Source organism: Haliotis rufescens, unplaced genomic scaffold (assembly GCF_023055435.1).
Source record: "Haliotis rufescens isolate VD_foot unplaced genomic scaffold, xgHalRufe1.0.p SCAF_2, whole genome shotgun sequence".
NCBI lineage: Eukaryota > Metazoa > Mollusca > Gastropoda > Lepetellida > Haliotidae > Haliotis > Haliotis rufescens.
The window spans coordinates 1,182,617-1,207,906 of record NW_025963890.1 but is presented as its reverse complement, the minus strand read 5'-3'; the positions used below and the strand labels follow the sequence as shown (position 1 = coordinate 1,207,906).

The 25,290-nt window shown below is 42.7% G+C and overlaps 2 protein-coding genes and 1 long non-coding RNA gene across 7 annotated transcripts in view; 2 read left to right on the top strand and 1 right to left on the bottom strand.

Moving 5' to 3' along the window:
* Nucleotides 1-7,557, bottom strand: part of LOC124115599 (aminopeptidase O-like) — a 136,604-nt gene extending 129,047 nt beyond the window's left edge. For all 5 annotated transcript variants that reach the window (XR_007222133.1, XR_007222134.1, XM_048399475.1 and 2 more), the window contains exons 1-4: nucleotides 6,071-7,557; nucleotides 4,998-5,161; nucleotides 4,004-4,121; nucleotides 1,685-1,918 (exon numbers count right to left, since the gene is read on the bottom strand). Coding sequence is in view for 3 of the 5 variants with exons in the window: in XM_048399475.1 (XP_048255432.1) it covers nucleotides 1,685-1,918; nucleotides 4,004-4,121; nucleotides 4,998-5,161; nucleotides 6,071-7,176 (1,622 nt within the window). In the remaining 2 variants the exon portion in view is untranslated. The remainder of the gene's footprint in view (nucleotides 1-1,684; nucleotides 1,919-4,003; nucleotides 4,122-4,997; nucleotides 5,162-6,070) is intronic.
* A 1,685-nt stretch (nucleotides 7,558-9,242) lies between these two features.
* On the top strand, nucleotides 9,243-20,692 carry LOC124115608 (BTB/POZ domain-containing protein 19-like). The gene is made up of 7 exons (XM_046476664.2): nucleotides 9,243-9,413; nucleotides 11,172-11,403; nucleotides 13,303-13,356; nucleotides 14,305-14,433; nucleotides 17,203-17,334; nucleotides 17,861-17,986; nucleotides 19,644-20,692. Exons 1-7 carry the CDS (start codon nucleotides 9,328-9,330, stop codon nucleotides 19,767-19,769), a joined length of 885 nt encoding a protein of 294 aa, XP_046332620.1. The 5' UTR covers nucleotides 9,243-9,327; the 3' UTR covers nucleotides 19,770-20,692.
* Nucleotides 20,693-23,045: 2,353 nt separating this feature from the next.
* LOC125382012 lies at nucleotides 23,046-24,940 on the top strand. The gene is made up of 2 exons (XR_007222132.1): nucleotides 23,046-23,302; nucleotides 23,603-24,940. It is a non-coding gene; the product is annotated as an uncharacterized LOC125382012 (long non-coding RNA).
* Nucleotides 24,941-25,290: the final 350 nt, after the last annotated feature.

Genomic DNA, 25,290 nt, shown 5'->3' with positions numbered 1-25,290 from the left:
ATGTTAGAAAGATTGTAATCAAATTTATCATCCCAAATGAGAAATCTACAGGAGAAATTGCTTGTGTGAGATCAAGTGATATCTCCTTGGAGATATCCCCACAATGTCATTGCATCACAATGCATGGCACTCAACAATATTCCAGCTACATGACAGCAGTTAGTAAATAATGAAGTCTGCACAAGTCAATCAAGTGATTGACATCATGAGCATCGATCCACGCAACTGGGATACAATGACATGCATCAACCACATCAGTAAGCCTGGCCACCCGATCCCGTTAGTCGTCCCTCTTATCACATGATTCTCTATGGATTCATCTGCATATTGATAATGAAAGTAAATATCCCAAACAGGCACAACATGGTTTAAGAAGCACAGGACACAGTCACCTACCAGGCCTACTTCCAATCAGCTCTATGTTACAGGCCTACCAGGCCTTCTTCCAAGCAGCTCTACGTTACAGGCCTACCAGGCCTTCTTCCAAGCAGCTCTATGTTACAGGCCTACTTCCAATCAGCTCTATGTTACAGGCCTACCAGGCCTTCTTCCAAGCAGCTCTATGTTACAGGCCTACCAGGCCTTCTTCCAAGCAGCTCTATGTTACAGGCCTACTTCCAATCAGCTCTATGTTACAGGCCTACCAGGCCTTCTTCCAAGCAGCTCTATGTTACAGGCCTACCAGGCCTACTTCCAAGCAGCTCTATGTTACAGGCCTACCAGGCCTTCTTCCAAGCAGCTCTATGTTACAGGCTTACCAGGCTTACTTTGAATCAGCTCTATGTTACAGGCCTACTTCCAAGCAGCTCTATGTTACAGGCCTACCAGGCCTTCTTCCAAGCAGCTCTATGTTACAGGCCTACCAGGCCTACTTCCAATCAGCTCTATGTTACAGGCCTAGTTCCAATCAGCTCTATGTTACAGGCCTACCAGGCCTACTTCCAATCAGCTCTATGTTACAGGCCTACTTCCAAGCAGCTCTATGTTACAGGCCTACCAGGCCTACTTCCAATAAGCTCTATGTTACAGGCCTACAAGGCCTACTTCCAAGCAGCTCTATGTTACATGCAGAGAAATCCCCAGCCATCAGTGAAAGAGAGGGTGGAGGTTATAATGGTCAAAAGGATTTATTTTTTAATTAGCTGTGTAATGTTGTCTGTTTGATGTTCTCTTCAAAAACATTCTTACAGTAGCAGCATTCATAAAAAGTACCACAATATGTGGTGGAGCAAGTACAGAGATGTTCCCTATTTACGTCCATGGCCATGAGTGAAGTAGACGTGAAGAGTGAAAAAAAAAGAACTTCTTATAACCAATATGGCCGATACAACTTAATGTTTCACATCAATAACTGTGATTAACTTTTTATTTTATTTTTTCTTTCCAATTTTATATAAAACGTAACTTTCAAAAGTTTCAAAAGAAGTTTTGACTTCCTCAATCTTGTGGTTTCTGAGAAACAGATTCTTAAAGATTTTCAAGATTCAAATAAATACTATTTCTTGAAAAAACTTTTTTTAAATTACTGGAATAAACATGCCTGAGTCCTATTGCACCGAAACACATCGTACCACATGTTCAGCTGCCTAGGCAATGTGGTTTCCAAGAACGCTTCATATGAGAGAGAGAGCATTGGTTGTTGAAGACTAATTCTACCTACTATCAGATGTAAGATGAAACCTACCTCGCCATGCCAAGACTGTCGAAACAATAGGGGACAATGAGGATGTCGAGCCTCTGGAAGGGGTGGGGGCCGAGAATGGAGTACACTTCTCCCAGGCACCGGGGGAGGTACACCGCCAGCTCCCGCTGAACAAGGGGGGCCAGGCACTCGGAGACAAACACACGGCACGGCACAGCCGGCCCCGTGGCGTAGTTCACGATACATGATGAGCCATGACTGGAACATGGTAGCTGGCTGGAGAAGAGCAGAACACATTGCTAGAAGTATAAAATTTTATGTAAATTTTTGTGATGTAAATGGATGCTTTCTAATTATTTCTTCACAGAAATTTATATGATGACTGCAACAATGATAGTTGGTCCAATAGGTCTACACAGGTGTTGTTTCTCATACAACAAGGGGCTAAATTGGACATTTTTTTGTCAACATTTTTTCCTTGATGGTTTTACAATCATCTGAAACAAGTAAATTATAACATTCAAATACCAAACTGTTGGCAGTTGTTTTCTTTTCCAAAACAATGAAAATCCTGTGCTGGTTAAAACTTCATTGTTTGTGACAGATAAACAGGACAAGAAATTTGAACAAGAAAGAAGTGAGCAAAGCTCACATACCCCCGTTATCCCCGCTGGCCAACAACAAATAGTAAATAGTTTGTTAATTAATGAAATATTACATATTTCTAACTGATTTTTACTTCAATGATTTACAAACTAAGATTGAGTTCCAGTGACAATTGCCCCCCCACCCCCAAATCTCCCATGTTACCAGTGTTCACTATGAGGAAGCAGATCACCATGAACACCTTTGAATAAAAATTTGATTGAGGAGTTACATAAGAAGAATTATCAAAAGGACCAAAAATTGTTGATATAAAAACACATAAAAAATGGAACAATATCATATAAGAAAATCAATAAATTAATAATTTCCATCTAGCCTTAACAGATATGGTAAAGAATTCATAAATTCAAACTATCACAAAGCACAGATACTTATGATGATCTACATGTGTGGAAATAATTTTTGAAAATATATTAGCTATACAAAACCAGTCATCAAAATTTCTAAATTCCATCATGTTTCCATGAAAACAGCAAAAGACAAAACTTTCAGAATCTTATAAAAGATAAAAAACAATCATAGCGGTTAATGTAGCAAGTTTGCTGAAGCTAGGATAAATAATATTGTAAACATGGATCGTACAAAAACTCTACCCAAAATTTATGTTTCACCATGATTCCATGGAAACGGCAAAAATTAAAAAATTCAGGATCTTCAAACTAGCAAAAGGCACAAGTACTCATTGTGGTTAATGTGTGTAGAAAGTTTGGTGAAGCTAGGGTGCATAGTTAAAAAGATATAGGCCGTACAAAACACCCACCCTAAAAGTTTAAGTTTGTAATGTTTCCATGGAAAACGGCAAAAAATTAAAAAATTCAGAATCTTCAAACTAGCAAAAGGCACAAGTACTCATTGTGGTTAATGTGTGTAGAAAGTTTGGTGAAGATAGGGTGCATAGTTAAAAAGATCATAGTTAAAAAGATATAGGCCATACAAAACACCAACCCTAAAAGTTTAAGTTTCTGATGTTTCCATGGAAACGGCAAAAATTAAAAAGTTCAGAATCTTCAAACAAGCAAAAGGCACAAGTACTCATTGTGGTAAATTTGTGTAGCAAGTTTGGTGAAGTTAGGGTGCATAGTTAAAAAGATATAGGCCGTACAAAACACCCACCCTAAAAGTTTAAGTTTCTTAATCTTTCCATGGAAACGGCAAAAATTAAAAAGTTCAGAATCTTCAAACTAGCAAAAGGCACAAGTACTCATTGTGGTAAATGTGTGTAGCAAGTTTGGTGAAGCTAGGGTGCATGGTTAAAAAGTTATGGGCCGTACAAAAGCTCGGACGGAAGGACGGACGGACGGACGAACGAACGGAACGCTATATACCCCCGATTTACTTCGTAAACGGGGGTATAATTACATTATAATAATCAGAAAATTACAAATGTAGAATATGATGAATTCAAACAAATATTAAACACCACGGCCATAGAAGACCATGAAGACAACAGGAGGCTCTCAGGGCAGGGAAGACAGAAGATGACAGGAGGCTCTCAGGGCAGGGAAGACAGAAGATGACAGGAGGCTCTCAGGGCAGGGAAGACAGAAGATGACAGGAGGCTCTCAGGGCAGGGAAGACAAGAAGACAAGAGCGAACTCTCCTGCCAGGGAAGACAAGAAGACAAGAGCGAACTCTCCTGCCAGGGAAGACAAGAAGACAAGAGCGAACTCTCCTGCCAGGTTAGAGTGTCAGTACCTTGACTTGGGAGTATCTGGCTCCAGCACGACATCCACCTGTGTCCACGTCCCGACTGCTATAGCTAGTGTGGAGGTGGGCATTGGCATTGTACTGTAGTAATAGTAGGTCTTCCATCCTAAAACATCACCATGACAACCACATCAATGATCTCATCTTTACTCTCTTTGGCATATTGACATGTGATATTCAACAAATTTGACAGTTCATCATATACTGGTCACATTCAACTCTACGTTCCAGAAAGTAGTCCCAGTTGCCAATACACAAATGTATTCTTGGAAAATGTGTGCAGAAAGCATGCTGAGGTGGAATGTTACCATGCATCACAATGTAACATAAGAGAATGAGAAATTGTTGCTTTGTAACGAGTGTCAACATGGTGACAAAATACATGACAGTAGCCCACAAATGGCAAGTAATAAGCATGTTTACAACTGGGAATTCACCACACTGATAGTATATTGAACTCACCATGTGACTGATGTGTACAGTACTCACCCTGGGACACTGACAGGGTACAGGACTCGCCCTGGGACACTGATGGTGTACAGGACACCCTGGGACACTGAGGGGAACAGGACTCACCCCTGGGACACTGACGGGGTACAGGACTCGCCCTGGGACACTGACGGGGTACAGGACTCACCCTGGGACACTGATGGTGTACAGGACACCCTGGGACACTGACGGGATACAGGACACCCTGGGACACTGAGGGGTACAGGACTCACCTTGGGACACTGAGGGGTACACGACTCACCCTGGGACACTGATGGTGTACAGGACACCCTGGGACACTGACGGGATACAGGACACCCTGGGACACTGATGGGGTACAGGACTCACCCTGGGACACTGATGGTGTACAGGACACCCTGGGACACTGACGGGATACAGGACACCCTGGGACACTGATGGGGTACAGGACTCGCCCTGGGACACTGAGGGGTAAAGGACTCACCCTGGGACACTGACAGGGTACAGGACTTACCCTGGGACATTGACGGTGTACAGGACTTGTCTCCAGTCATCAGCACCGTCAGCCCCTCCTGAACTGTGACCCAAGTCTGCCAGGTAGACATGGCGTCCGGAGCATCCTGACTGGGGAACCAGGAGCGGTTGTTGAGCCAGTGACCAACAGTGAACACACACTCCCTGGAAACAGTAATGACATGTAACTGTACTTCAGCTTGCTATGTTAAACAGGACCCACAGAAATCTATTTTGACTGCGTGTAAGATGCATATGTTCAAACTTGATCATATTAAAGACATAAAAAAGATTGAGAAATATAGTTTAAGGAATCATTTTCTATCATTTGGATCAGATATTTACTCGACACCAAAAAAGAAGAGTTGAGAAATGGGTTTCTTTATAACAGATTCAGATTGTTTGTTTTGGGGCTCCCCTGATCAATGTTGATAAACATTAGTGTCTGAATATCATTGAAAATGTGTGAAAGAGAAAGGAAAGAAAGTTTGCGTCAAACACATCATGTGTTTCTTAACCAAATATCTTGTCAATAAAATAAAACAGTTGATGTGTTTACAGAAGTTGTCATGGTTCTGTAGTGACTGTAACACTCTGGGCCTAACTTCGAAGGATGTATTGGCTTTGGTAATCTGGACATCCTACTGGTGGACTACCTCTCCAAAGTCAGACCATTAATGGCCAATATCAAGGATAAACATCATGGAAAACTCACTAAAGGTGTACTGTGCCAACCAACTCCATAACACAGTCATAGGATCAGAACTTTTCAGCCACCCCTAGGACCATATGTGAACAATTTTATTTGAGTCATGACAATTCAAAGACAGCCTTGAACACAAAGCAGCAAGTTGAAGGATAAATTGAGTGAGTGAGTGAAGATGGTTTTACGCCGCTTTTAGCAATATTCGAGCAATATCACGGCGGAGGACACCGGAAATGGGCTTCACACATTGTACCCATTGAAGGATAAAAGAATAACATAATGTTGTTAATATATGCAAACATTTTACAAAACACCCATGGCTAAAGGCAAGCCTACTGACACCCAGTTACCAAGACTGCACTGCCTACTTTCCATCTTGATCCAGAGTCCACTTGAGTGACGGCCCTCCCGCTGTCCTGTAGTGTATCCTCACAGCTCTCGTCACACCTTCCCTTCTACGTTGTGTGTCTCTGTGTATCTGACCTTCACCCTGGACACACGTGTGACGTGCAGCATCCTGTTTATCTCTGTATTCACTGCAAGTCTTTCTACAACTCCCACCCCCACGGGCCACACCCTCTCCACCAGAATCTAGTGACCCCCACTTCATGTAAGCATCTCCGGCTATAGTCTGCGATTCACTTTTGTCATCATCACCTTCATCAACCTCACCATGAACCTGGTGGAGCCTGCTCTCACCAGACCCAGTCGGAGACTGAAGAAGACCATCCTCACCCTTCCCGCCTCCTCCCCCGAGTCTGATGCTGTGTTTACTGACACAGACCTGGAGGGGGTTGGTTTGACAGTGCATGTAACACTGCATATAAACACCGGATGCACTTTCTACATCTCCTCGTTTGGCAAAGGACAGCTTTCTTTCCAGATCAGGTGACAGTATCAGCTCCTCAGCACAGCTCACATCAAGGTCATAAGCATCTAATACCATCCTGACTGCATCCTGGCAAGGATTGGAAATATGTAGTGAATTTTGAGTTTCTGTTTTATCTGGAATAGAAAAAGATTGAAGAGCCTCTTGATCGGAGCATCGAGCTAATGCATTTCCACTTTGTATGCTTGATGTAGCTGGAACAATGACAGAATCATCACTATATATATTCATGTTCCCTGTCTTTGAGAAATCTTCACTCTCTCTACGTTCATGCTCACACAAATCATTCAGTGCCGGATCGTGTACAGTGGCTGTACTTGGATCAGTGTTTGCTTGATGGACTTTGGAATGGCTTTTACAGTTTGTTTGCACAGGGTTCAGTGTGGCATCAGTTTGTGATACAGTCTCACAGTCTAGTTTACTGTTCTTATGCTGATAAAATAGAGTGATGTCACCTGTCAACCTTTTAGATTCAAGATCACACTTGAGATGGAGGAGAAAGTGTGACACCCTGACATCATGTATGTTGGCTGACAAGGGCAGGTCAAGCTCATGACCACTATCGTTTTCTGCACGTTCAGACATTTCTTATACTACCTAGCTCACTTTATCTCTGTTGTGCACACTAAAAGGGCATGACACCAGAAACTGCCTCCATATCTTGTTAAGTTAATCAATCGAAAACCTGACATTCCACCATATGAAAATTCCAATATTGGTAAAATAATCCCGTTTATTCATAAATCATGAATTCATATAAGTCTAACTGTAACTTTCGCTGGGTTTCATAGCGCTATGACAGTTGTCGCATATTTTGCTAATCCTTCCTTATTTACTATTCACAGGAAATTCGCGTGTGGCCGGGTGTTTTCTGTAATGAAAAGGTAAAAACACTATGCGAACGATGAACACATTGAGATTGTCAACAACGTTTAGCTATTATCATACTGTTTACAATCTTTCACAATAAATTAGAGTTAGCTGCCCTTCAATTGTACTTTTGTTTTGAAATACATCTATATCTATCACAAACGTTATTCGAACAACATAGGCATTTATTTATAGAAGCATTCGTAAAATATTACATTGTCTTCGCCCAAGACAGTGTCCGACAGTTTAACGATTTTATATTAAAAAGGTATACACACAGTGATAATTTTAAGGATGAATAGCTATATAAAAGCTTGAGTCAGTTGACTAATAAAACAACATTAATCATACTTTTTATATATAAAACGCAATATGAGTATCAATAAAGTAGCAAGTTCAGCTGCTCAAAAAGATTTTATTCCCTAAATCACTACAGATTTGTAGATTTGCGTTGGAATTGTTTACCCAATATTTGGGTTCATTTTCTCCAAAATGTGAATCCATTTACCCAAATATTTAGGACCATTTTCAGTGAAACTTGGGGCATTTCCCCCAAATTGTCTGGGTTTCTCCTTCACCCGAAAAAAAAATATAATATAAAGCAAAACAGCTTCTACCCAGCAGTGACAGCAGGCAAGTAAACATTAAGAACATGATAAGTCAATAGTATCATCATGCAAGTCATAATATTCCACTAAAATCAATATCGAAAAAAAGTAAATTGTCCCCAAAGGTGCTCGAATAAAATACTTATGCTTCACATTGTTGAGAAAAAAATTGCCTGCCACAATAATTACATTGTTACAAAGGGTTTTTCGGGCTCCTAGTTTTCAATAAATACAATCTGGTTTTGTAGCTGTAAGATATCTAATCTCGACACAAGATACCAGCATTTTATTCGACAGCCTGGGGCATAATTATTATTTCGAGTATTTTTGTGGACAATTTATGTTTTTCGATTAGCCCCAAACGCCCAGCCCCCAATCCCCAGCCCAGCAGCCCCCAAGGCCCCCTCCACCCCACCACTCCACCCCCAACCAGAATATCTAATGGTCAGTCCCTTAGCTTATTTATTGTTTAGACATTTAGTTTACTTATTGATAGGATATTCTGGAATGTCACAATGTCACGTGGTTTCCTAGTCCATCTCCAACTCTTCCTAACATCGTGGTCCATGGATGGCACTGCACCCAGTCAGTAGTATGCAAAGCCCCCTTCCCGCTGTGTGAACTCCGTGTACTGAGTGACGGTAACTCCGGGTCTCCGCATACTCTGCGAATCTTCCTGACACGAGACACGGGATCAAGCAGGCTGATGTCTCTGTCTTCTGACACGTGTTGTAATAAACAGTCAGTTTGATTTTAGCTGTGGTCAGGCTCGATGCAATTTGATGCCATCACTAATCCTCACTTCTCCAGCATGTGTCATTGCCTCCGACCTCTCTGGGTTCTACTACTACTACTACTACTACTACTACTACTACTACTACTAATACTAATACTAATACTAATGAGGGGGCCATTTTCGGCATCATATTCTCTCAAACATGGGGCAATTTTCTTCAAAATAGTGTCCATTTTCACTATAAATGCGGCCATTTTCTCCAAATTGTCTGGGACCAATGCAGCTCATTTGTTTTTCATCACAAGGCATAACCATGCTGAAAACGTAAGGTTATAGTGAAAATTCATAATTCGACTGACCGTCTTTGTGTTCGTTTGACGGTTAGTATCTTATCTTATTATCGTCTGGTGAAAAGTACTAATAAGTAGCAGGTGCGTGCTTGACAACAACATAAACTAAGCTAGTCCGCTGATTTTGAACCGACAACAGGTCATTTAAAAACATAGTTTGAGTCGAGGAACAATGGCATCCAGCGAGAGATGTATGAAAGGAGATGTTACAGAGTTTGCGGTGCAGATGAAAAAGTTGATCAACTCTAAAGAACACAGGTGAGCCTGTCAACACGATGTTTACCAAATAGCTGCAACGTCATACATGTACATAACGTTATGCCGTGTATTCTTACAGCTTAATCATGCAACTACCATAATGTTATACTCTATTCTAGAGTGGCCCTGTATTGATTTAATGACCCATACATTGATTAATGGATATTTTGAGTAATGAATTATAAATACTGGACCGTAGACGCTTAGTGCGTCTGCTTGTTGATTTCGAGGCAACTGCAGGTTTTCGGATTATTTTTTTTCTCTCTGCCTTCTATAACTTCCCTTATATAGTATTTTGAATATTGTCTTCATATAAATTAAACATATCACAGATTCATATATTGCAAGCATGAAAGCAATATTGAAAACTCATAAGTTTATTGCTTGTACAGTTTGTTACTCTATAGAATGACAGATATGAATATCACTTAGGATATCAATACATTACTGTATACTGTACATTACACTAAAAAGGCACGGGGGTGGGGGTGGGGGCACTCCCCTTCACACACCACAAACCCCTGGTGTCAAGATATCTCTATATGGGTATCCATGGGTCCAGCAGGCCTGTAACTATTTATGTCCTGGGACTAGCAGTAAATGGGCTGGGGCAAGTCTGAATTTACTACCCTGGCTGCGTGGATAGTCAGGAAGAAATGTGACCTTTAGGGTGACCGTGGAGGTACAGTGGATTTTTGTCATTAAATATTATATATAGAATACTAAACGAGCTCCTGTGCAATACCAATTTTATGAAATGAGTGAATAGTTCTGGTATCTGACGAGCGAAAGTGAGTCAGATACCACAACTATTCACAAGTTTTATAAAATTGGTTTTACACAGGTGTGAGTTTAGCATTTTATTTATTACTTGCAACTTATAACGTTTTTGGAATTATACTGTTGAGTGTGAATAGGCTGACACCTACACGATCCACGGCATAATCCAATTAAGTTTAACAGAATAATACTTCAAACATGTCAACAGTTGAAACGTATGAAGTTAATACCATACAACGGTCCACCTTTAGAATTCAGGCGTCCTTTCCACAAAATTATCGTAGCGCTCAGGTTATCGCAACTCATATACTTTAACATAGACTTACGACTGTCGTTGCTCTGCAGTACGATCGCCTTGTGGAACTGGGCGTTGCACCACAAAGTGTACAATCACGTCACAATACCCGATGACGTAATTTGTGGAATTTTGTTGCAAGATCCATCGGCGAAACAATGCCATGTGACGTCAGCCTAGCAACAAGGTTGCTGGGGTCATCGAGTGTGCATAAGCTCCTCTCAGTGATCTACCGCAATGTCGTTGAATAAGCTAAGGGATGTTAAGAGCTTTGTTCCGAGAGTACATAAGCACACATTTCAGTATTATTGTGTAATACAGCTGTATGTTTATTAAACGAGTGATCTCTTCACGGGCAAGTAATAAATCCCGTGACTAACCACAGGTCCGGGTAGTCCTGTGGGTACCCAGATGCTACTCAGTACCCACCCGACCCGAGTTACCCATCCCAGCTGTAAGAACATGATTGTCATCTTTGCCTAATCTATATCCTAAGCATATATATAGCTAGCATTTCTAAAGACATCACACTGAAAATATCTCAATATATTTTAAAGATGTCCGTGTTTTGGTGATGAGAACTAGACCGTTTTTGTGTACTTACTGTGCAATGGGCGGAATATTGCCGTCAGAAAACAACTGTCCTCTGACAAATGAGAATTGTCTTGTCTTTTCTATTGCAGTGATTTAAAGTTTTTACTGGGTCCGAACAGAAAGACAGTGTATGCACATCGATGTATTTTGTCCTCCCGCTGTGCTGTGTTCAAGGCCATGTTTGCTGAACAGAATCAAAATACAAAGAACTCTGGTGCTGACAAAGATGTTCCGTTTGTGCTGTCAGACATGTCTCCAGAGATATTCCTGACATTGCTGGAATTCGTTTACACCAACTGTGTCCACCTATCATCCAAAAATGTGAGTCACCAAACACTCTGTCCTAAGTACATCTGATGTCCAGCTCAAACATTCTGTCCTAGGTACATCTGATGTCCAGCTCAAACACTCTGTCCTAGGTACATCTGATGTCCAGCTCAAACACTCTGTCCTAAGTACCGTATTTTCTTGAGTATAGTGCGCACCCATGTATAATGCGCACCCCCCTCTAACGGGTTCAATATTTTGGAAAAAAAGAAATTTGAATATTATGCGCAGAAAATTTTTACACCGTACCCTTTGAGCGAAGTCCGGCAAACGAACGGGAGCTGAGAAACTTCGTCAGTACAAATTCGAAATTTGAGATAAAAAATCACCAGACATGTTTATTTACCGTTTAAATAGTATTTATTGTTCTGCTAGGCATTGTTTTATATTTAGGGATTAAGATTACTTTGCGTATTTTCTCGTAAACTAAGCTGGAAACAGCAATCAGCTGTACACACGTTTTCTTGGAATCGACCGGTGATTCGGTTAAGACACACCCAATGATATAACTTTATAAGATTTTTAATGCAAGGATCGGCGACAATTGTATCTGAAACTATTTTATTTATCAGGAATAATATATTCCATTATTTTCTTAATTATATGCAACCTTTACTAAACATATTTAAAATAATAATAACCCTAAGCGAAGCAGCTGATCGCTATTCCCGGGTATTATTTTTTACATGGAACATGTCTGACCAGTCACCGTCAAGGCTCACGCGCACGTGATCACGTGATCGCATGAATTTCATGTTGACATAGAATCGTCAAACAAAAACAAATATGACTTTTAACGAGTCAAAGTATGTCATTTATGATATATGTATCGATTCTCTGTCAACTAAAGTTTGTTTCAAGGCGTCAATAGCGGTATTCTGACCGTGGTTGCTGTTAATAACGGTGAGTTGTGCGATCTTCCGATCGCTTCACACACGATTTCGCCGAAATTAATAAAAACAATATTATAAGGAATTTTGAATAAAATCAATGAAATAAGTTACAAACATAAGTCCAGATATACAAAGAACACTTTTTATAGCCAGACAGTGTAATTACATGATTATTTTGCGTACTTCAGTATGGATTTGTTGACATGGTATTCCCGGTGTTTCGTGCTCACGGTAATGTCTTTCCATGGGGGAAAAAAACATCCAAACTCATAATTCGTGTATAATGCGCACCCCCTTCCACACAGCTGTGTTTTTTGGAAAAAAAGTGCGCACTATACTCAAGAAAATACGGTACGTCTGATGTCCAGCTCAAACACTCTGTCCTAAGTACATCTGATGTCCAGCTCAAACACTCTGTCTTAAGTACATCTGATGTCCAGCTGGGATTGTAACATGTAGTGCTTTCATACTAGTTTGTATTATGTTAGTAATTCAAAACATCATGGTACCTCAAACTAACACATACATTGCTAACCACAAAAACTGTCATGGAAATATATACTACTCAAAAGAACTTCTTTGATAGGCATTTAGAAGTTGGAGTACTAAGTAAGGAAGAAGTTGGAGTACTAAGTACTTGCCAACCACACTCTGTAAATCACTTGCTTGATAACGGTGTTAGAACCTACACCGAAACGTCGCTCTAAATTGTAATAAAGAAGTTGTTCATCCATAAATTCTTATCCTTACTTACTCAAAAGAAGTTAAAGAACACCCAATGGCCATGACAGATTAATTATAGCCATATGGAAAAATCAGGTGTTCTTTAACTTCTTTTGAGTAGTATATTTCAAGATTCTACTTCGGAATTCAGTCCTCATCCTCATCCTCGTCCCTAAGCATCTGTCACAGTCCTGAGTTTGCAGGTAGGACAAACGTCTGTGACGCCATGTCAGAGTAATCTGCTGTACCAGTCTCTAATCAAGGTTATTTTCTTCAGGCAATAGATGTCCTGGCCACAGCTCTGGAATATGGCCTTGATGATCTCAAGAAGGTAACATTAGTTTGGTAGTAACACTTTCTTTTTCTGTGTGTAACCGAAGGCAGGTTTAGTTTCTGACCTTCCATAAGACCTTCCATAAGACCTTCCATAAGACCTTCCATAAGAGGGGTGGCCGAGTGGTTCAAGTTTTGGATCACACCAGTGACCTGCGTTTGATTCCCCAGTGTTTGAAGGACCTTGTTGGTTCCTCCAAGGTGATGTGGCTGGAGTATTGCTAAAAGTGGTGCTACCTACTGACTGAAAGATCAGTGTGCTTCATTACCTGTGTGCTTCATTACCTGTGTGCTTCATTACCCGTGTGCTTCATTACCTGTGTGAGGGGCGGTCGGGTAGCCTAGTGGTTAAAGCATTAGCCTAGTGGTTAAAGCATTAGCTCGTCACGCCGAAGACCCAGGTTCGATTCCCGACATGGGTACGATGTATGAAGCCCATTTCTGGTGTCCCCCGCCGTGATATTGCTGGAATATTGCTACAAGCGGCGTAAAACCATACTCACTCACTCATTACCTGTGTGCTTCATCACCTGAGTGCTAGTTGTTACTCTTACAGTGCATCTGTATGCAACTTGTTATCTGTGTTATCTGTTACCGTTGTTCTCAATGTTAATCTGCTGCTTTTCACAACATGTCATGCATATTTACCTCTCATCACTTGGTTGTTGTCACTCCAGCTCGATAACGGTGTAAGAATCTTCATCAAAGCGTTGCTATATGCAATGAACCAGAAGTTGTTATCCAAAAAGTTGTACGTTTTTCTGATTTGAAGATGTTCATAAATGTTTATATAAAGCTGAAATTGCATATCTTCAGTCTTGTTCAGTGCTATATCTACAATGATATATACTTAATGACATATCTACAATGATATATATTTAATAGTATGTCTACAATGGCATGTCTTCAATGCTGGCATATATATTTGTCTGTGTTTGTGTTTCAGCTGTGCTCCCAGTATTTGATAGAAAACCTGACCGTGGGCAATGCGTGTGACGTGTTGCAGGCTGCGGTCACCTACGGTCAGGACGACCTCAAGAACAAGACTGTCGAGTTCATAGAGCAGAACACAGGTGTACGTAGAAGTAATCACATGACCTTCGTACACACGGTGTTGGCAACACATTCATACACGTGGTGTTGGCAACACATTCATACACACGGTGTTGGCAACACATTCATACACACGGTGTTGGCAACACATTCATACACACGGTGTTGGCAACACATTCATACACACGGTGTTGGCAACACATTCATACACACGGTGTTGGCAACACATTCATACACACGGTGTTGGTAACACATTCATACACACAGTGTTGGCGACACATTCATACACGCGGTGTTGGCAACACATTCATACACGCGGTGTTGGCAACACATTCATACATGCGGTGTTGGCAACACATTCATACACACAGTGTTGGCAACACATTCATACACACAGTGTTGGCAACACATTCATACACACGGTGTTGGCAACACAGTCATACACACGGTGTTGGCGACACATTCATACACACAGTGTTGGCAACACATTCATACACGTGGTGTTGGCAACACATTCATACACGCGGTGTTGGCGACACATTCATACACGCGGTGTTGGCGACATATTCATACACACGGTGTTGGCAACACATTCATACACGTGGTGTTGGCAACACATTCATACACGCGGTGTTGGCAACACATTCATACACACGGTGTTGGCAACACATTCATACACACGGTGTTGGCAACACATTCATACACACGGTGTTGGCAACACATTCATACACACGGTGTTGGCAACACATTCATACACACGGTGTTGGCAACACATTCATACACGCGGTGTTGGCAACACATTCATACACGCGGTGTTGGCAACACATTCATACACACGGTGTTGGCGACACATTCATACACACGGTGTTGGCGACACATTCATACACACGGTGTTGGCAACACATTCATACACACAGTGTTGGTGACACATTCATACACACGGTGTTGGCAACACATTCATACACACGGTGTTGGCAACACATTCATACACACGGTGTTGGCAACACATTCATACACGCGGTGTTGGCAACACGTTCATACACACGGTGTTGGTAACACATTTATACACGTGGTGTTGGCAACACATTCATACACGCGGTGTTGGCGACACATTCATACACACGGTGTTGGCAACACATTCATACACGTGGTGTTGGCAACACATTCATACACACGGTGTTGGTAACACATTTATACACGTGGTGTTGGCAACACATTCATACACACGGTGTTGGCAACACATTCATACACGTGGTGTTGGTAACACATTCATACACGCGGTGTTGGCAACACATTCATACACGTGGTGTTGGCAACACATTCATACACGCGGTGTTGGCAACACATTCATACACGCGGTGTTGGTAACACATTCATACACACGGTGTTGGCAACACATTCATACACACAGTGTTGGCAACACATTCATACACACGGTGTTGGCAACACATTCATACACACGGTGTTGGCAACACATTCATACACGTGGTGTTGGCAACACATTCATACACGCGGTGTTGGCAACACATTCATACACGCGGTGTTGGCGACACATTCATACACGTGGTGTTGGCAACACATTCATACACACGGTGTTGGCAACACATTCATACACACGGTGTTGGCAACACATTCATACACACAGTGTTGGCAACACATTCATACACACGGTGTTGGCAACACATTCATACACACAGTGTTGGTAACACATTCATACACACAGTGTTGGTAACACAGTCATACACACGGTGTTGGCAACACAGTCATACACACAGTGTTGGCAACACAGTCATACACACGGTGTTGGCAACACATTCATACACACGGTGTTGGCAACACAGTCATACACACGGTGTTGGCAACACAGTCATACACACGGTGTTGGCAACACATTCATACACACGGTGTTGGCAACACATTCATACACACGGTGTTGGCAACACATTCATACACACGGTGTTGGCAACACATTCATCATTTACTGAGTGCATGAGTACCCAGTCCAGGGACTTAATGGTGAAGGCCACATATAAATAAAGATCAGATTTGGATCTAATTGTGTGACAAAGGCAGTTTTAATTTTCTTGGTATTTTTCTGGAAAACGACCATAAGCCTAGGGTAATCTGAAATGTAATTGAAGAGAGTAACTGTTGACAAGTGGCAATTGGAGGTAGTAAAACTAACTGTACATGTGTTGGTGAAACTCTCCTCAGCCGTTCAGTCATCACTTACAGTGGACCTTCACCAGACTGGGCCAACATGGCTGTATCAGAATCACAAAACACAGCAGGAGTTGGCGGGGGCCTGTTCATTGTTAAATCTTCTCTATGGTTTCTGGTTTGAACTTGGTTCACATGCAGTGTCAGCTACTGCAAGCTAACGTGTGTGAAATAAACACTAGAGATTGGAGTTAAACTATCCCCTGACACTCAGTGGAAAGGGGATATAGGAATGGGTGCTGTCTGTCCATCACGTTTGGTTTCTGGAGCAGAACTAAAAATTCTTGAGAGATATCTTAGCCAAACTTGGTACATAGATAGGTCTAGTGGTGAACTGGTGCCTTTGGATAGTTGTGCGGGGGGGGGGGGGTTAAAAATATTTTTCGAGTTTCCATTGCAACGACTGTGATAGACTAACAATGGTGGTAGTGCTCGTTTCCATAGCAGATCATGTAAACCATACAACTTTTCTTGCCTTGCTCACAACCGCTCACATTGGCAGGGGATCTGAGTATTTCATGCTTGTTCTTCACGAACTTGTGATGTTTATGGAAATGTCTGTATGTTTCAGAATGTGTTCAAGTCGAAGGGGTTCCAGGAGATGGGGGAGGAGGCGATGTCGGCCGTGTTGTGCAGCAACCAGCTCCAGATGGACGAGATGGACCTGTACAGAGCGGTCAAGGAATGGGCAACGGTCAACTCGGTAAGTTTCTTTCTGCCAGTGATTAATTTGAGCTTTGAAACTGTTAAATAGAAAAATATCAAAATATATCACTAACCGAAGTGTTTTCTTTTGTCATTGGAACATGGTATTTCTTTTTTTAAGACACATGTCAGAAAACATTTACAGCTTTACAAATAATCATATTTCTGATATGTATGATTGGAATAAATTCACAGTTCAATCCCCAGATAACCACCTGTGAAATATCTACCAGGTGTCTACAAACCAAAAATCTGAAATCTGAAAATCTTAAGCAAATCTACTGGTACTCTGTTGCTTTTCTGAAGCTACTTTGTTATAAACAAATCTCAGAATATATAATATATATTATTAAAACTATAAAATTCAATAATGAATCCACTTCTATAATGCAATTCTTAAAATTTCGAAATATCTTTCTCTGATGTGCTTTCTAAAATATAGTTGAGAGATTACAACGATCTTGTTTTAACCATCAATCCATACATTCCTTCATCATCAACACATTTCTGTGTGTCTGTCTCAGGTTGTAATGGGGAAAACAGTAGCTGATATCGGCGGTGCCGCTGTGAAATACATCCGACTACCTCTACTGTCTCCTGAGGAACTCTCTACCGTGGAGACAGAGAACAAGAAGGATGGATTCATCCCGGTGAGTAGGACACACACAGCATAATCTAAACACCCAGCTTGGCACTAGAGTATAGCTACAGGCTCTCATCCAACGGGCATCAGTTGGGTGAGGGTGATGACGTGTTATCGTAACCCAATGGCGTGGCTTGTTTCTCACAGTAATGTTGATTGGATTATCTGGTTGTCATTATTTAAAGGCTGCCATCTTATTCTTGGATTATTTTTGATTGCAGCGTTAAAACAACCAAACATGACCCTTTATACTATGGTTGTAATTGTGTGGTGTTTTATAACACCCATTGTACTTTAAAGATCTATGATTCTCTGAGATAACCTAATTTTGATGTCATAGTTCATCCCTTTGTTTATTCATTTTTATTAATAATGCACTATTCCCACTAAACATAGATGAAAATATTCTTTCATAATATTTAGTTCAATGATATCATGATGTCGCATAAACTCCCGAGACATACTTGGTGGCACGGGTGGCCCAGTTGACTAAAGCAGACTAAAGCAGACTAAAGCAGACTTGCGTCCCTTACATAATTAGGAATGCAAGACTCCTATGAAGGTGGGTTCAGAGCCAGGTTCGCTCAGATTTTGTTTCTAGGTTTGTCAGCATCATATCTGTGCTCAGGGGTTTCATCAAAGTGGCAAACGTCTAATCACTTTGGGTGTTCTGACACATGAAGGTGACACAGTGTGATAGGACTAAGATAGGACTAAAATACTGGTCAAAGCGGCCTCAACCCAACTCACTCACTCACTCCACTCGAAGACATACCTTATATGGGACGTGAATCCATGGTGCCAACTTTAACTCAGGAAACAAACCAAGACAACTATCAGCTGTATCAACAGTCTAACTTCAGAGTGTGGCACAATCATGAGTTGTGTCCCTTCTAACAGAAGTTGTTGATGAGGATGGTGTTGACATGTGACAGAAGAGTCGTAAAATCTCGGCCTCCTCAGTAGCACCTGCCCAAATCAATGAGGAACTCAACATAGACCCCAGTGAATAATACTGACAATTGCAAGACTGCTGCCTTAGTTAAACCTTCCACTATTTTATAAAGAGGTGGTACAAGCTACTTCCCATTACATATACATGTAGTTTTACAGCAGCCTCGTTTGAGGCCCATACTCAGCAGGTGGTATGTCATGGTTATACAGGCTCATCTGCTCAAATGTTTGTTTTGTTTGTTGTTTAACGCCGCACTCAGCAATATTCCAGCTATATGACCTTGGTCTGTAAATAATCAAGTCTGGACCAGACCATCCAGTGATTAACATCATGAGCATCGATCTACACAAATGGGATATGATGACATGCATCAACCAAGTCAGCGAGCCTGACCACCCGATCCCGTTAGTTGACTCCTATGACAACCAGTTGCCTCTTAACGGCAAGCATGGTTTGTTGAATACCTATTCTACCCCAGGTCTTCACGGGTCGTTCTCATGTGAATTGGATTCGAAAATTCCTTTGACTTTACACATTTTGAACCTTATGACAACTTGAGTGAAACAGAAGTATTCCAAGAACTTTATGACTTCTGACAGTTGAGTAGGCTATAATACAACAAAAGCAGGGAGATCTGGAAGCTTAGGAGTAGCCGAATTACCTCAAAATAAGTCCGCGGAAATTGAATGTGTTGGCGTTGATGTTGCAGGTTGACAGTTTTGCCCAAGCATGGAGATTCCATGCCTTGAAGCACCCCGAGAAGGGCAACCCACAGACACAGAAGAGGCGGGGCACCAACTCCCGGGACTGTCACAAGTACCTGGAGTCCAAGTGATGACTGCTGTACAAGCAGGCTCCACATGTACATCTCATACCAGGCCTGGAATACTGCTGACATTGCCATGCCGGGATTCAGGATTTTATAGTCCTCACCATTTGAAATAGAATCATGAACAATATCGCAATTTTTAATTTACAAAGAAAACTGCATAAGTGCTTGTACTTACAAAGTGAAAACAAGCCATTCCTCTGATAAGGAAGATTGCAGGTTATATTAACTTGAACTGGGTCGATGTTTCTGCTGGTGGACTGAAGTCCCGGAGTTTCATCATCAGGAGCATGTATCTATGCTGAGTCAACTACAAAAGAAATGTTTGGGACGAGACTTGAAAACTGTGCCACACATTGTTTTTCTTTGCTTATTAGCAGCAAAATCTCTGCACTTGTTCACAGCTGACGTAATTAAAAACTAACATACAGTTTTTATTAGTTTCAACAAAATCAGTAATGGTAGTCTCGTGTCACCTGATTTTCTGGTTCATTGATCACTTGATTGTCTGGTTTGGGGGTTTGTTTACAGGCTGACGTCCCATGGCAGGAGTACTGCTGTGTGGCATCAGGCAATAAATACTTACTTTTTTATGCAAATTCTGTGAATGGTGGTGATACCGGTGGAGAAGGACATGCTTACCCTTTTCTTAAACACCTGGTGTCATCACTGTTTTTCAGTGGCCCGTTCACATACTTTCCACAGCTATTTGCCCTTTACACCAAGTGGAATCTGTTTCAGCAGAAAAACTAGGCTTGCATTGACAGTTTATATTCAAGTGATAGCAAAAATTGCAAAGTGCACTTTTCAAGAAATATCCATTTTGCTGACGATGACTGCAAGCGTAAAGATCCGGGGTAGGATAGGTCTTCAGCAACCAATGCTTGCTGTAAAAGGCAACTAACAGGATCAGGTGGTCAGGCTCGCTGACTTGGTTGATGCATGTCATCGATCCCAGTTGCATGGATCGATGCTCATGATGTCAATGACTGGATTGTCTTGTCCACACTCGATTATTTACAGACCGCCGTCATATAGCTGGAATATTGCTGAGTGTGGGGTTAAACAACAAGCAAACAAACAGACAGACAGACTGCAAGCGGCTACCTTTAGCAAAAAATAGCAGATTTAAAGCACTGACATAGTTCAAGATGCACACACTGCTAGTTGTAACTCCATGCAGTCACCTGATTGCCAACCTTCATTAATAATTGCTACATGGCATTATTCTATTTCAAGTGGCGAGGATATAAGTGGCAGAACTATTCCTAAAGCTACACTTGTATCCCTCCATTGCTTGAGAGGTTTGCATTGTATTAATTCTGAGAATTGTAAATATTATTTTATATACATTTCACATGAAAGCTTAGAACTCAGCATTTATATTTATTGGTTCCCTTTAATTGCAGCAGCATTTTATCTTTCTGATTTTATACCCAAAATGAATCAAATCCAGTTTTGTTACTTTCCATTTTATCAAGATGTTAACTGCTTTTATCATGCATACCTGTACATATTAGCATGAAATTGACAGCTATACGTAATTTATTGATGTTAATATAGACTGTTCATGATTTCATATAAGTTGTTACAGTTGAATAGCAATGTAATTAGTAGATCACTTTTTATACATTTGGGAGGAGATAGTTCATTTTAGTATGCAGCTCAAAAATCCATGTCACCAAAATATATTTAATATATTTGATACGCTGGCATTCTCCATGACACAGCTGATGATATGTACATATGAAATGGTCATGTCTGTACAATATGGACACAATATTCTTGTTGTATATGAAACGTTTTACTTATATAGTGGATGTATTTAGGATTATCTTTTCATTTTACACCGATGTATGTCATCCTTAGCTATGGAGATTTAAGCATTGATGTGTGTAGCCATTGGATGGTTAACAGAATTCATTTTCTGTCAGAAACTTTGCCTATAGTTTCTGTTAAGACATCATTATTCCAGTGACACTGTGATACCCCAGGTGTTTGGTTAGGGCACACACTGTACAGCCTGTGATACCCCAGGTGTATGGTTAGGGCACACACTGTACAGCCTGTGATACCCCAGGTGTATGGTTAGGGCACACACTGTAGAGCCAGTGATACCCCAGGTGTATGGTTAGGGCACACACTGTAGAGCCTGTGATACCCCAGGTGTATGGTTAGGGCACACACTGTAGAGCCAGTGATACCCCAGGTGTATGGTTAGGGCACACACTGTACAGCCTGTGATACCCCAGGTGTATGGTTAAGGCACACACTGTAGAGCCAGTGATACCCCAGGTGTATGGTTAAGGCACACACTGTAGAGCCAGTGATACCCCAGGTGTATGGTTAGGGCACACACTGTAGAGCCAGTGATACCCCAGGTGTATGGTTAAGGCACACACTGTAGAGCCAGTGATACCCCAGGTGTATGGTTAGGGCACACACTGTACAGCCAGTGATACCCCAGGTGTATGGTTAAGGCACACACTGTAGAGCCAGTGATACCCCAGGTGTATGGTTAGGGCACACACTGTACAGCCAATGATACCCCAGGTGTATGGTTAGGGCACACACTGTACAGCCAGTGATACCCCAGGTGTATGGTTAGGGCACACTGTACAGCCAGTGATACCCCAGGTGTATGGTTAGGGCACACACTGTACAGCCAGTGATACCCCAGGTGTATGGTTAAGGCACACACTGTACAGCCAGTGATACCCCAGGTGTATGGTTAGGGCACACACTGTACAGCCAATGATACCCCAGGTGTATGGTAAGGGCACACACTGTACAGCCAGTGATACCCCAGGTGTATGGTTAGGGCACACACTGTACAGCCAGTGATACCCCAGGTGTATGGTTAGGGCACACACTGTACAGCCAATGATACCCCAGGTGTATGGTTAGGGCACACACTGTACAGCCTGTGATACCCCAGGTGTATGGTTAGGGCACACACTGTACAGCCAGTGATACCCCAGGTGTATGGTTAGGGCACACTGTACAGCCAGTGATACCCCAGGTGTATGGTTAGGGCACACACTGTACAGCCAATGATACCCCAGGTGTATGGTTAGGGCACACACTGTACAGCCAGTGATACCCCAGGTGTATGGTTAAGGCACACACTGTACAGCCAGTGATACCCCAGGTGTATGGTTAGGGCACACACTGTACAGCCAGTGATACCCCAGGTGTATGGTAAGGGCACACACTGTACAGCCAGTGATACCCCAGGTGTATGGTAAGGGCACACACTGTACAGCCAGTGATACCCCAGGTGTATGGTAAGGGCACACACTGTACAGCCAGTGATACCCCAGGTGTATGGTAAGGGCACACACTGTACAGCCAGTGATACCCCAGGTGTATGGTTAAGGCACACACTGTACAGCCTGTGATACCCCACGTGTATGGTTAAGGCACACAGTGTACAACCTGTGATATCCCAAGTGTATGGTTAGGGCACACACTGTACAGCCAGTGATACCCCAGGTGTATGGTTAGGGCACACACTGTACAGCCAGTGATACCCGAGGGTGTATGGTTAGGGCACACTGTACAGCCAGTGATACCCCAGGTGTATGGTTAGGGCACACACTGTACAGCCAATGATACCCCAGGTGTATGGTTAGGGCACACACTGTAGAGCCAGTGATACCCCAGGTGTATGGTAAGGGCACACACAGTACAGCCAGTGATACCCCAGGTGTATGGTAAGGGCACACACTGTACAGCCAGTGATACCCCAGGTGTATGGTTAAGGCACACACTGTACAGCCTGTGATACCCCACGTGTATGGTTAAGGCACACAGTGTACAACCTGTGATATCCCAAGTGTATGGTTAGGGCACACACTGTACAGCCAGTGATACCCCAGGTGTATGGTTAGGGCACACACTGTAGAGCCAGTGATACCCCAGGTGTATGGTTAGGGCACACACTGTAGAGCCAGTGATACCCCAGGTGTATGGTTAGGGCACACACTGTACAGCCAGTGATACCCCAGGTGTATGGTTAGGGCACACACTGTACAGCCAGTGATACCCCAGGTGTATGGTTAGGGCACACACTGTACAACCAGTGATACCCCAGGTGTATGGTAAGGGCACACTGTACAGCCTGTGATACCCCAGGTGTTTGGTTAGGGCACACACTGTACAGCCTGTGATACCCCAGGTGTATGGTTAGGGCACACACTGTACAGCCAGTGATACCCCAGGTGTATGGTAAGGGCACACACTGTACAGCCAGTGATACCCCAGGTGTATGGTTAGGGCACACACTGTAGAGCCAGTGATACCCCAGGTGTATGGTTAGGACACACACTGTACAGCCAGTGATACCCCAGGTGTATGGTAAGGGCACACACTGTACAGCCAGTGATACCCCAGGTGTATGGTTAGGGCACACACTGTACAGCCAGTGATACCCAAGGGTGTATGGTTAGGGCACACTGTACAGCCAGTGATACCCCAGGTGTATGGTTAGGGCACACACTGTACAGCCAATGATACCCCAGGTGTATGGTTAGGGCACACACTGTACAGCCAGTGATACCCCAGGTGTATGGTAAGGGCACACACTGTACAGCCAGTGATACCCCAGGTGTATGGTAAGGGCACACACTGTACAGCCAATGATACCCCAGGTGTATGGTTAGGGCACACACTGTACAGCCAGTGATACCCCAGGTGTATGGTTAGGGCACACACTGTACAGCCAGTGATACCCCAGGTGTATGGTAAGGGCACACACTGTACAGCCAGTGATACCCCAGGTGTATGGTTAGGGCACACACTGTACAGCCAGTGATAACCCAGGTGTATGGTAAGGGCACACACTGTACAGCCAATGATACCCCAGGTGTATGGTTAGGGCACACACTGTACAACCAGTGATACCCCAGGTGTATGGTTAGGGCACACACTGTACAGCCAGTGATACCCCAGGTGTATGGTTAGGGCACACACTGTACAGCCTGTGATACCCCAGGTGTATGGTTAAGGCACACACTGTAGAGCCAGTGATACCCCAGGTGTATGGTTAGGGCACACACTGTACAGCCAGTGATACCCCAGGTGTATGGTTAGGGCACACGCTGTACAGCCAGTGATACCCCAGGTGTATGGTAAGGGCACACACTGTACAGCCAGTGATACCCCAGGTGTATGGTTAGGGCAATACTGTACAGCCAGTGATACCCCAGGTGCACGGTTAGAGCACACATTGTACAGCCTGTGATACCCCACGTGTATGGTTAGGGCACACACTGTACAGCCAGTGATACCCCAGGTGTATGGTTAGGGAACACACTGTACAGCCAGTGATACCCGAGGGTGTATGGTTAAGGCACACACTGTACAGCCAGTGATACCCCAGGTGTATGGTTAGGACACACACTGTACAGCCAGTGATACCCCAGGTGTATGGTAAGGGCACACACTGTACAGCCAGTGATACCCCAGGTGTATGGTTAGGGCACACACTGTACAGCCAGTGATACCCGAGGGTGTATGGTTAGGG

Bases quoted from the DNA above. Each gene is read 5' to 3' on its own strand.
- LOC124115608 (XM_046476664.2), top strand. From the start codon at position 9,328: ATGGCATCCAGCGAGAGATGTATGAAAGGAGATGTTACAGAGTTTGCG. The intron at 13,357-14,304 runs GTAACATTAGTT...TTTGTGTTTCAG, and splicing joins GCCTTGATGATCTCAAGAAG to CTGTGCTCCCAGTATTTGAT. The intron at 17,335-17,860 runs GTAAGTTTCTTT...TGTCTGTCTCAG, and splicing joins AATGGGCAACGGTCAACTCG to GTTGTAATGGGGAAAACAGT.